Source organism: Neopelma chrysocephalum, unplaced genomic scaffold (assembly GCF_003984885.1).
Source record: "Neopelma chrysocephalum unplaced genomic scaffold, ASM398488v2 Primary Assembly neopelma1_96533, whole genome shotgun sequence".
NCBI classification, from domain to species: domain Eukaryota; kingdom Metazoa; phylum Chordata; class Aves; order Passeriformes; family Pipridae; genus Neopelma; species Neopelma chrysocephalum.
The window spans coordinates 411,628-424,095 of NW_020925179.1; the positions used below are offsets into that span (position 1 = coordinate 411,628).

Sequence of the window (12,468 nt, forward strand, 5' to 3'; positions counted from 1 at the left end):
AACACTTTCCTGTTAATATTTTGGCTAAAGAAAAAAGTGATTGAGTTGCTGTGTAGCAAGAGAGTTTTGGTTTAATTCAATTGCTGTTTCTGTGTAACACTGTTGTCACAACCCACCAGTAGGGAGCGTGATGTTAATTGCAAATTCTCGTCAGGCTGAACAAAGACACCGGACACGTGTCAGGAGACTCCTATGCTTTATTGTACTGTCACCATAACTCCAGCAACCAGCCCAATTTTAGACTCAAAAGCATTGGCTAACAAGATCTTAATTTTTACAGTACACTTCAATAAACTCTCAACCCCCACAGAAAGCTACTCAGAGGTGCTGGCTCACAAGCCACAACACACTTCCACAAGCTCCCCACTCCCACAACAAACCTCAGTATGGAGTACAGGGTAGAATATGATAGATGTGCTTTGCCCAGGCAAAGCAAAGGAGGAGAGAAATAAAGACAGAAAAGGGAGAGAGAGAACAAAGAATATCACCACTCCTTAGATCCTTGCCATGTGGATGGTCCGGAGCTGGGTCAGTGAGACAAAGAAAAAGAGGAAAAAGAGAGTGAGGGGCTCCGATCCACTTCCTTTTATAGTTAACCTGGTGCAGCCTCTTATGTAAACTAGACTTTTCATTCCACTTCATTTGCACACATGCAGCCAGACCTTTTTGAATCCTCCAGGAAGTGAGTTGGAGGGGGGGGGAGTTGATGCGAGCATGATGAGCAGTGTCTCAAGGCAAAACAGAAAGTTGGCTCAGAACAGCGCTCCCCCACTTCTGCAGGGCCCTCTCTTCCAATTGCAACTTTCCTGTCGCAACTTTCAGAATGCTTGAGACAAAACATACTTATGCCTGGTCCTCCACACACAGGGACTGTGTCCTTGCACTGTCCCCTACACTGTAACATCTCCCCAGGTGGTCCAGCTGCCCCAGGCATGGTGTTGCCCATGTGCTGTGCTCTCCTGAAGTGAGCACCTCACAACAGTAAGGTCTCCCTATATACCTCAGAACCCTGCTTTCCTCCATGCTGTCCCTTCCTTCTGCTCATCCATTTAAATCAGTCCTTGGAGCAGTCTTAAAATTTGGCAGAGATGTATTTCCAGTGGTTGTACTTACAATGGCACCATGCATGGCCAGTATCATGACACAACTGTGCAAACCAAGGCTGATTGACTGCCATAGTTGCATTCCAGGTTCCTTCCTTCAAGGTGTTTACTTGTGACCCTGCTGCAGCTTGAGGGGACAGGAAAGATGACAGATGACTCCTTACTTGGCTTCCTCTATTCACTCATGGTCATCTTTCTTTTATCCTAGTTTTATGAGGAAGCTTCCCAGAGTGGTAGACTATCAGCCCAGCAAGTTAACAAGGATATCTTTGTGGACTTGCTTCCTAGTTTCTTTCTGTTCTGCAAAACATAGTGGTTCAGACACATACAGCAGGACAAATCATGGGGTTTAGCTCCACTTCTGAATTATGTTGATTTTGTGCAGTTTCACAACCTAAGGCTGTCTAATATATATAGATAAATTTCAGGAATCCTCTTTGTTTCAAGAGGTTAACTTGTGTCCCAACACAAAAGATAACAATTACAGTAGTGGTACTCAAGTTAGGGGTCCACCAAATAGGAGTGAAATTCAACACAAATTCAATAGCAAAATGGGGATTCGCAAACAGGATTGGGTTTACAAGTCTGGATGTGAACACAGAAAAACTGAGTTCCCCAACAAATAAGTCTGGAGTGCTAAAATCAATCTCCAAGTATGTGCTCCTGAGCCAAATAACACTATTTTACTTGCAGGGCACTTCAATTAGATCACGGAATAAGGGACTGCAACAAGAAGGAATCACGCATTACCCCATATCTAATGCTGTTCTGTTTAAAAGAAACAAACACTGACCTGTGCTGTCTTGTGCTGTTATTTGGCTCTTCAGTATCTTTATTATGATAATAACATTATAGAGGATTCCGTCTCTTTTTGCTTTCTCAGATGACCTATAATAATTACACAGATGCATAAGTTTAACTGCTCTCCTTATTTAAAGGTGTGGTTTATGCCTTAGAGACTGGTGTTACCATTATGCTCACTTGGAAAAAACAGTTGTTTGCTTAAAGGACAGAAAGATTTGATTTATTTTCCCTTATGAATAAATTAATAAAAATATTTCATCAAGAGAAAAATCAGTAAAATTTTGGATTTGTTTGTATTTTCTGATGTACAAACAATCAACTCAGTCATGTAAAAGCCCTAATTCCACAGGTACTTTTAAATATGTGGCTAAATTTAACCACAGAGAAGTCTCACTGAAGTTAGGATGAAAACATTAAAGAACCTTGTTGATCCAAAGAAATTCTAGTATATAAAAAACCACATTTCTAAAAAGGAAATTAACAGCTTCAAATTTCCAGGTTTTTGTTAGGCTTGTATAATTAAAAAAATGCAACCAAGCTAGTTAATGTATTAGACAGTGTTTCCAGAGAACATAAAGGAAACTAAACATACACCATCGGAGTAATTACTTTTTGCTTTGTTTCACTCATTAAACAAAAATGTATTGTCATTTTAACCTTTGACTCTAAATCTTAATGTATCTGTGTAATATAATCAAAGATAGCTGTAGATAACCAATCTCTTTTATATTACATGTTTCAGGCAACCTTTTATTATGTTTAAATACAGAATATTTTACTTATTGCAAAGTATCCTGCATAATACAGGTGTTCTGCTATAAAATCTTCTATCTTGCTTATAATTAAGTCATTCTAAATTTAAAATATCAGTATGCAGTGCTAAAACCTCCAATTGAAATGTAATATAAAAATATCAGCACAAAACTCCTTTTTAAAGTCTGTTTATTGTGAGCAACCCAAATACCTCTTTAATTACTATTAGTTGCAGTATATTAATAGACTTTGCATCCCTACACTTGTTAATTCATACCATCTCAGGTATTTTTATAAGAGATGTTAAGTAAGAAAACAGTAAGTATTCAAAGGGTTAATTTGCTTAGAATAATGACAATAATAAATTAATTTCTTGTATCTTCTTCAGTTCAAAATCCAGCTTTGAGACCGAGGAAGGTTTCCAAATCACAAGAAATACGAGTGGTCCTTTTAACCAGTAGCAGTTTGATTGCCAATGACTCGAAGAATCTCTTTATGAATGCTTGGTTCCTGTGTATTTATATTTGTATCACCCACTTGACCATCTTCATAACTAAAATAAGAGTACAGAAAATAAAATCAAATTATTGTTTTATTAATCTACCTAAAAACAGTCAAAACTCTGTTTCATTCAATAATCAAAAGTGTTTATTCCATATGTTGACATGTTTCCTATTAAAATGCTCTGCTGCACTTCACTGTTATATGCAGATCCTAAACTCTATAGAGAGTGAAGGATGGTAGGACTGCCCCTGTCATCAAAACCCTGAGGTTGAATAACACATTAGGACCCAAAGGTAACTTCTGCTGGCACCTGGCCCACCAAGGCACATTAACAGCTTCCCTCTTGCTGGAAGTATAAAGGAAAGGGCTGTTTCTGCAGATGCTCCCAGATTGCCCTACGGGAGGCTGGTGCCAAAGTATGCACAACATTCCGCAATGCCTGCAGTACCCAAACTCCTGTCACAAGTGGGCCTCCACTTAGTGGTGACACCATGAAAACCTCAAGGGTTTTTCTCCTTATGAGAACTTGCCTGCATTAAGGATTTGCATGGATAAAGCAATCCTGATCACTGAAAACCCCAGTGTTGGTCAATCTGAAGTCAGCATGCTCCTCCACTGCTCTGCATGACTCTCTTTGCAGGGCTGAAATCTCTTCAATATATAATTAAAAGTCATAGGTGAGAGGGGAAAATGCTCACATCATAGACAGGAAGACTTTAATGTATTCTTCAGCTTTAAAACATACATCCAAATAGAAGAGATATTTTACAATACAACAATAGATTTCATATAACATGAGGTAATGCTATAGAGTGGGAAAAATCAATAACTCTCCATTAATTTATTCTATAACTAAACATCTCTCATAAAATCCTCATAGGCAAACTCAAGAAGTATGGGTTGGATGAGTGGACAGTGGGATGGATTGAGAACTGGTTGAGTGGCAGATCCCAGAGGGTCATGATCAGTGGTAGAGTCTAGTTGGAGGTCTGTTACTAGTGGTGTCCCCCAGGGTTCTATACCATTCCCAGTGTTATTTAACTTGCTCATCAATAACTTGGATGAGGGGCCAGAGTGCCCCCTCAGCAAGTTTGCTGATGATACAAAACTGGGAGGAGTGACCAATACCCGGGAGTGTTGTGCGGCCCTTCAGAGGGACCTCAACAGGTTGGAGAGATGGACAGTGAAGAACCATCTGAAGTTCAACAAAGGCAAGTGCAGGGTCCTGCACCTGGGGAAGAATAACCCCTGGCACCAGTAGAGGTTGGGGGTTGACCTTCTGGAAAGGAGTGCTGCAGATCCTGGTGGACAACAAGTTGTCCCTGAGCCAGCAGAGTGCCCTTGTGGCTAAGAAGGTCAACATAATCCTGGGATGCATTAGAAAGAGCATTGCCAGGAGGTTGAGGGAGGTGATCCTGCCCCTCTACTCAGTCCTGGTGAGGCCACATTTGGAGTACTGTGTGCAGTTCTGAGCTCCACAGTACAAGAGAGACATGGAGTTCCTGGAGCAGGTCCAGTGGAGGGCTACTAAGTTGGTCAGGGGTCTGGAGAATCTCTCTTACAAGGAAAGGCTGAGAGAGTTGGGCCTGTTCAGCCTTGAGAAGAGGCAACTGAGAAGGGACCTCATTAATATGTATAAATATCTAAAGGGTGGGTGTCAAGAGGATGGAGTCAGGTTCTTCTCGGTTGTGCCAACCAATAGGACAAGAGGTAATGGGCAGAAATTGATGCACAGGAAGTTCCACCTGAACGTGAGGAAGAACTTCTTTACTATGCGAGTGACCACACGCTGGAACAGATTGCCCAGAGAGGGTGTGGAGTCTCCCTCACTGCAGATATTCAAGAACCATCTGGATGCAATCCTGTGCCATGTGCTCTGGGATGACCCTACTTGAGCAGGGAGGATGGACCAGATGACCCACTGAGGTGCCTTCCAACCTGACCCATTCTGTGATTCTATGATCTACTAAACCTTTGCCACTAACTTATACATACATTTCCTAACAAAACTAAGTATAAAGATAAATAAAAAATGAAGTGATAATTTAAAGAATTAGGAAGAAACATCTTTTATCTACTTCATTTACAGCTATTGGAGGGAACATGGGGTAAAAGGGCCTAGAATGGACATATGTTGAATGTTAAAAGAAGCTTTGTACTCACACAAAGAAAAATCTTGTACACACGTGATCCGTATTCGGAACTACCCATATCTCTCCATGTTTGTGCAGATTGGAAGAAGTTATCACTATTAGGGAAAGAATAAATTTCATAGTGATGAAAACATGACTGGAAAATATTGCTTTAAAATATTTTCTTTTTTAAACACTTTAAATAGCCTTCTGGGAATGTGTAGTTTTCCAGTGCATGTCTGTGTCATCATGTAGAATCTGAGTTGGCTGCTAGTACAAACGAGGAAATGAACTTGATTCTTGTTTCCAAAATATGTTATATTTTCCAGAAAACAGATGTATGGCAGCCAGTTCTTAATTGGAATGCAAAAAGAAAAAGTATATTTATTAAAAACTGATTTTAAATGACCACAGGGCTGTTAAAGAGCATCTGAGTCAACTAATCAGCCTTTGGAACAGAGATATTTGTGTTTGATGATGGCTGAGCCAAAAATAAGATGTGAAAGATAAAGTCTGAAACTGAGATGCCACAAATTTGGGATTTGCAACAATACAAAATATTTTTTAAAACTTAGCATAGCAATTATGACTCAAGGGGTTCACAAAGCTTGCCCAAACTTGCCCAACATTTAGAAGACAGCAATGTATTTGTTGATAGGTTATTTATGAGCAAATGAAAGAAACCTTTTTATTGCTAGGAAGAATCTTTACTATCAGTCTATATAGAACTGAGATTAGCTCAGTTGGTTAGAGCATAGTGCTAATAGCCCGGCCAGCCCCGGCCACACTGAGGGGGCTTTCCCTCCCGGCCGACACTGGTCACGCCGAGGGGGCTTTCCCTCCTGGCCAGCCCCAGCCACATCAAGGGGGCTTTCCCTCCCAGCTGGTCCCAGCCATGTCGAGGGGGCTTTCCCTCCCAGCCAGCCCCGGTCACGCTGAGGGGGCTTTCCCTCCCAGCCAGCCCTGCCACGCCGAGGGGGCTTTCCCTCAGCTGGCCCCACCACGCTGAGGGGGCTGCAACCCCAGATGAGAGGAGAGGAGGAACTTTGGAGTGCACAGAGGTTTGCCAGTCCAATTTGGGGGAGTGGGAGGGGGCACGGTGGGCCGTGGGGTCCCCGGATGGGCGGGAGGGTGGACAGGGCAGTCCTACTTGGAGGGTCACGGGTGGGCAGTGCGAGAGAAGTCCTGTAGTAAAATATGTCCATGGGCATGATGAGCTCACTAGCCTTCTGGCAGTCATCCTAGGAGATGGAGCTCGCTTAGCCCTGTAAGGCCATCCATCTAAGAGAAGGACACTCTAATTAAACCTACGTCCTGAGGACCTCGCTGCCACCGTCCAAGCTCACTCGGCCCTGGCAGATGAACCTTAGGATTAAAGGGCGGGTCCAGTTCTGCGCATGCTGCGTCTCACCTAAAAAATTCATTGCGCAGGCCTGAAGGGTGACATCCACATTTGTAAAGCCCTGTAGCGATGGGTGAGGGTCGAAACGGCAGGTGAAAGGTGCACTGGAAGCTGCAGACCCAACCCTGCATGCAGGCGGTTCAGGACTTTGGTCGCCTGAGACTGACCGGAGATGACAGTCTCTTTGGGCAGCACCCTGAATGACAAAGCAGCCTTTTCAAGGAGAGCACTGCTTGCTCCACATGGGAAGGGGCCTAGAAAAGGTGGCCTAACCAAAGCTCATCTCCACCCTTCACCTAGTTGGTTAACCACGACCAACGGGCATCTTCTTATTGCGGTCAAACAAAGATTAAAAGACAAAGGCAAACACCTGCCTTCAAAGGTGTACCCAAACTGACACTCGCATGCTGGAACATCAGAACCATGCTTGATACTGAGGATAGTGGATGTCCTGAGCATCGCTATGCCCTAATTGCCCACAAACTGTCATATCTCAACATCGACATAGCTGCTCTCAGTAAAGTTTGTCTCCAGGAGGAAGGCAGCCTTAGAGAACATGGTGCCAGTTACAAACTCTTTTGGTCAGGTAAACCCAGAACTGAAAGGCACCTTTCAGGAGTTGGTTTCATGATTAAAAACTCTATTGTTCCTAAACTCGAAAATCTGCCGACAGGTCATTCTGATCGCATTATCTCCCTATGCCTTCCACTACAAAACAAGCAACACGTTGTCCTCTTTAGTATATATGCCCCAACTCTCCAAGCTGACCCAGGTGAAAAAGATAAATTTTACACCGACCTGCGGCACCTTACCCAAAAGGTTCCTGCAGATGATAAGATTTCAACGCCAGAGTAGGAAAGAACTTTGAAGCCTGGAAAGGAGTGTTAGGCAATCATGGTGTTGGAAACTGCAACGATAATGGTTGCCTTCTGCTAGAATTCTGTGTGGAGCAACAGCTCACCATCACCAATACTATCTTTCAGCAGAAAAATAGTCTGAAGACAATCTGGATGCATCCTAGATCTAAGCATTGGCACCTCATCGATTACGTCTTGGTGCGACAGAGAGATGTTCGCGATGTTCACCATACCCACGTGATGCCTAGTGCAGAATGCCAAACAGACCATCGACTTGTGCACTGTAAACTTAACTTCAACCTTAAGTTCAAACCTAAAAGGGGCAGTATTCCAAGGAGGAGACTCCAAGTTAACAATCTCCAATCAGCCACAGTGAGAGACAGCTTTCAGGCAAACCTTCAAACTAGGCTCAAGGATCATTCCATAGATCCCTCTCCTGAATCACTTTGGCAACATATTAAAAACAGCATCCTGCAGTCCTCTGAAGAATCTTTAGGGTTCTCCTTCAAGAAGAACAAGGACTGGTTTGATGAAAACAATCAAGAAATCCAGGAATTGTTGAGGAAGAAGAGAACCGCCCACCAAGCACACCTTGCACGGCCATCCTGTCACGCAAGAAAAATAGCCTTTCATATTGCATGCAGCAAGCTCCAACAGAAACTCCGTGACATCCAGAACAAGTGGTGGATCAATCTAGCTGAAAAAACTCAACTATGCGCAGATAGGGGTGATCACAAAGGATTCTATGAGGCCCTGAAAACAGCATACGGGCCTACATACCAAGTCCAAAGCCCTCTACTCAGCGCTGATGGTCAAATGCTTTTCACAGATAAAACCTCCATTCTGAATTGATGGTCTGAACACTTTCAGACTCTTCAGCACCAACCATGTAGTCCAAGACTCAGCAATTCAGTACATTACACAACAACTGGTGAAGAATGAATTGGATACTGCCCCAACTATGGGAGAAACTCTTAAGGTCATACAGCAGGTGAAAATTGGCAAGGTAGCTGGGGTTGATGGAATTCCACCCGAAGTCTGGAAACATGGGGGCCAAGCACTCCATGCTAAATTCCACGAGTTTGTGGTGCGCTGTTGGGAACTAGGTGAACTACCATCAGACCTTTGTGATGCAGTCATCATCACTTTGTATAAGAAGAAGGGAGATAAATCAGACTGCTCAAAATACCGTGGTATTACTCTGCTCTCCATTGCTGGCAAGATCCTGGCAAGAATACTTTTGAACAGACTAATACCCACTATAGCAGAAGGAATTCTACCTGAAAGCCAATGTGGTTTCAGAGCCAACAGGAGTACCACAGACATGATATTTGTTCTCAGACAACTGCAAGAGAAGTGTACGGAACAGAACAAAGGTCTCTATGGAACCTTTGTCGATCTCACCAAGGCTTTCGATACTGTGAGCAGAAAAGGTCTGTGGCAGATTTTGGAACTTTTAGGTTGCCCCCCCCAAGTTCCTTAAAATGATCATCTCACTTCATGAGGATCGGCACGGCCAAGTCAGATATGGCGATGCACTTTCTGAGACCTTTCTAATATCCAATGGTGTGAAACAAGGCTTTGTTCTCGCACCAACCCTATTCACAATCTTCTTCAGTATGATGCTCCAAAGGGCCATGGCAGACCTCGATGATCAGGATGGTATCTACATTCGATATCGTACTGATGGAAGCCTATTCAACCTAAGGCGACTGAAGGCCCACACCAAGACCTTAAATCATCTTGTCTGGGAGTTGCTTTATGCTGATGACGCCGCCCTTGTCGCCCACACAGAAGTAGCTCTGCAGCGTTTAACATCCTGCTTTGCTGAGGCTGCTGAGCTCTTTGGGCTGGAAATCAGCTTGAAGAAGACAGAAGTTTTTTATCAACCTGCACTTCGGAAAGTCTTCCATCATCCCCACATCACCATTGGCCAATCAGAGCTCAAATCAGTTCAGCAGTTTAATTACCTAGGTAGCCTCATCTCCTCGGATGGTGAGATTGATGGAGAGATAGACAACAGGTTAGCAAAGGCATATAGAGATTTCAGAAGACTCCATAAAAGAGTTTGGTGAAATAAATATATGAAGAAAAGTGCAAAGATCAGTGTTTACAGAGCCATTGTACTGTCTACTCTCTTATATGGGTCATTTACCGCCACCACCTGCGTCTCCTAGAACGCTTCCATCAACGCTGTCTCCGTACAATCCTAAACATCCACTGGTCAGATTATGTGACTAATACATCTGTTCTAGAACAGGCAGCAGTCACAAGTATTGAGGTCATGTTGCTGAGAACACAGCTGCGTTGGGCAGGGCATGTCTCCAGGATGAAGGACCACTGCCTCCCTAAGATCATGCTCTATGGTGAACTTGCCACCGGCTGCCGCAAGAGAGGAGTCCCAAAGAGGAGATACAAGGACTCCCTGAAGCAACATCTCAGCCTTGGCCACATTGATCTCCTTTGCTGGTCTACTCTGGCCTCCAATCGGGAGGCCTGGAGACACACTATCTATAACGCTGCTGCTTCTTTTGAGAACGCACGCGGGATCACCATTGAAAAGACAACGCAGAAAGAATCGTATCCTGCTGATACCATCCAAGGACTCTTTCTGTTGTGCCTTTTGCAACTGATCTTGTCTATCTCCATTGGCCTGTTTAGCCACCAGCGCGCTTGTAGCCAATGTGGGTAGAGCCCTTCCCAAATCTTCATTCGTGAAGCCTAGTCATGAGTGCTAATAACACAAAGGTTGTGAGTTTGATCCCCATATGGGTCATTCACTTAAGAGTTGGACTCTTATCCCATATCTTCTATGAATTGTAATTTTTAACAAACATTTTTCTATTGTAATTGATTTTAAAATATATATTAACCACCTCCTCTAAACACTGATTTTCACAGAAAAATGAAATAAATATTAATTACATAAAATATATTTTACCAAATATTTAAAATTCATCCCTATAGGATCCATAATCCAGTAATAAATATGAGGAAAGAATGACATAGATGAAAAAGACCTTGGGAAAGATGTGATTTATATTTAGAAACTTCAGGCATTGAAGACCAAGTAAATTCTAGTAAACCCTAGATTCATTTCATATCTTCTGAAAGTTTTAGAACTAAACTTATGCATTTTTCTGTCCAGATCAAATTGCATTTTCATGTTGACTGACATCCCCTTAATCATATTAAATATTTCACTTTAAGCATATATAGCTTAAAGTTTCCATTTTCAAATAATTCTTTTCCACTATCTGTCTGAATGTTTACTTTTAAAAATAAACAAATGCTCAAAATGGAGGGCAAACTGAGTTTGATATAATTTCTTTTTGTTTGGCCAATGAGATTAATTACCAATTACTGGCACAATTATTATTCAAATCTCATAATTTGTTGTTCTCAAAACCTGCTGAGGTTTCATTAATTATTAAAAGGATAGACAAGTCTTTCAAGAATGACCATGCCCATATGCACTGGATTTTAACTTCACAAAATTTCTGGAGTCAGAGAAAACAAGTTGCTTACCAGACGAAAAATATAATTGCCTGAGAAGTGAAAAAATATTTGGAAATTCAATAGGAAAGCTGTTTCTGACTTGTAGGTGTTTAATTGCTTGTCAAGAGCTTGCAAGAAGTCACTCTTTCAAATAAAGACTATGACTTAGGTTATATTGATGGCTTAGGAATATGATCACATTAGAAAGACAGACCAGATGATCAGTTGCTATGTGCATATGATTATTTCATGAAAATTCAGCATGTGTTACAGGTTTTGTTTGAAGAGGGAAATATTCTGAACTGAAATATAATGGTCAGCTATTAAGCAAGTACTTGTACACTTATCAGTATTCTTTTACCTAAAAACAATACTGGAACTAAAGGTCTCACCAATTTGAATACAGAAACACTGTGTCCATGACTAAAAAAGTTTTTCAAGGGCTTTCAGCTTACCTTCACATAAGGCTATGCATTTTAAGTTACGGCTTTGCAAAAATTGTGACTGTTGTCCTTTCTTCTGTAACTGAGATGTAAAAACATGAGAAAACTTAATTAGATCGAGGCAATCTATAAAACATTTCTATTGTATTTCTAAATGTAATAGAATTTCTAAAAACATTTATAAGATTTTTTTTTTGGCATATCATGGGAGGGATTTGAGTTCCTTTATCCAGAAAGAAAAGTTCCTAATTGTTACAGAATGAATAATAATAAAAATATCAGTTTTACTGACAAACAAATTGATAGCAGAAAAATAATAATTTCAAGGTGAATTGGATCATGGATTCTTTGGCCACTACCCTGATATTTTACTGTCCTTCTCATTTCTGTGGGCTTCTGCTGTTACACACCAATCTGTCTCCAAAGTCAAATTATTCTGTAGTTTTTATATGTTAACTATTGAGACTGATGCAAGATTTCTTTTTCAAAATGTAGCCCTACACATAACTGCTATGAGTTTGCTTTAGATAAAGCAGAATCCTACTGGTTTAATGTTAAAACTATGAAAAAGAAAACCTGACTTGCTATAAATGAAATGCTACTCATTTTTCACTAATAACCACTCTCAATTTTGCATCATTCTTGTGAAAGTCTAGAACTCAGAAAGCAAGGGTTTGCTAAGGGTAATAATGCAATCTGTATTTTGTTTTCTTTTTTTTCCCAAATACTGTTACTTTGCTGTGGGTACCTTCCAACTCAGGATATTCTATGATTCTATGATAAGAAGGGCACAGGGACCTGCAGTATACTCTGTAAATTGTTACTAAAAGCAGTTGGGCTGTATTTGATGGTCGCAGTCTCTGAAGTTGTTGATTTTATTCAATAAAATAAAACTGTTAGCTTTCACAAAGGGAACATTGCCTCCTTTTCAGCTATCAAGTTCCCAAACATAAAACTATAAATTTTCCAGAC

General features: G+C 41.4%; 1 protein-coding gene across 2 annotated transcripts in view; it reads right to left on the reverse strand.

Moving 5' to 3' along the window:
* Positions 1-3,101: 3,101 nt before the first annotated feature.
* Positions 3,102-12,468, reverse strand: part of LOC113981412 (poly [ADP-ribose] polymerase 8-like) — a 224,038-nt gene continuing 214,671 nt past the window's right edge. For both annotated transcript variants that reach the window (XM_027708790.1, XM_027708789.1), the window contains 3 exons: positions 11,509-11,578; positions 5,328-5,412; positions 3,102-3,213 (listed from right to left, as the gene is read on the reverse strand). In XM_027708790.1, coding sequence (XP_027564591.1) covers positions 3,111-3,213; positions 5,328-5,412; positions 11,509-11,578 — 258 coding nt within the window. In that variant the 3' untranslated portion in view covers positions 3,102-3,110. The remainder of the gene's footprint in view (positions 3,214-5,327; positions 5,413-11,508; positions 11,579-12,468) is intronic.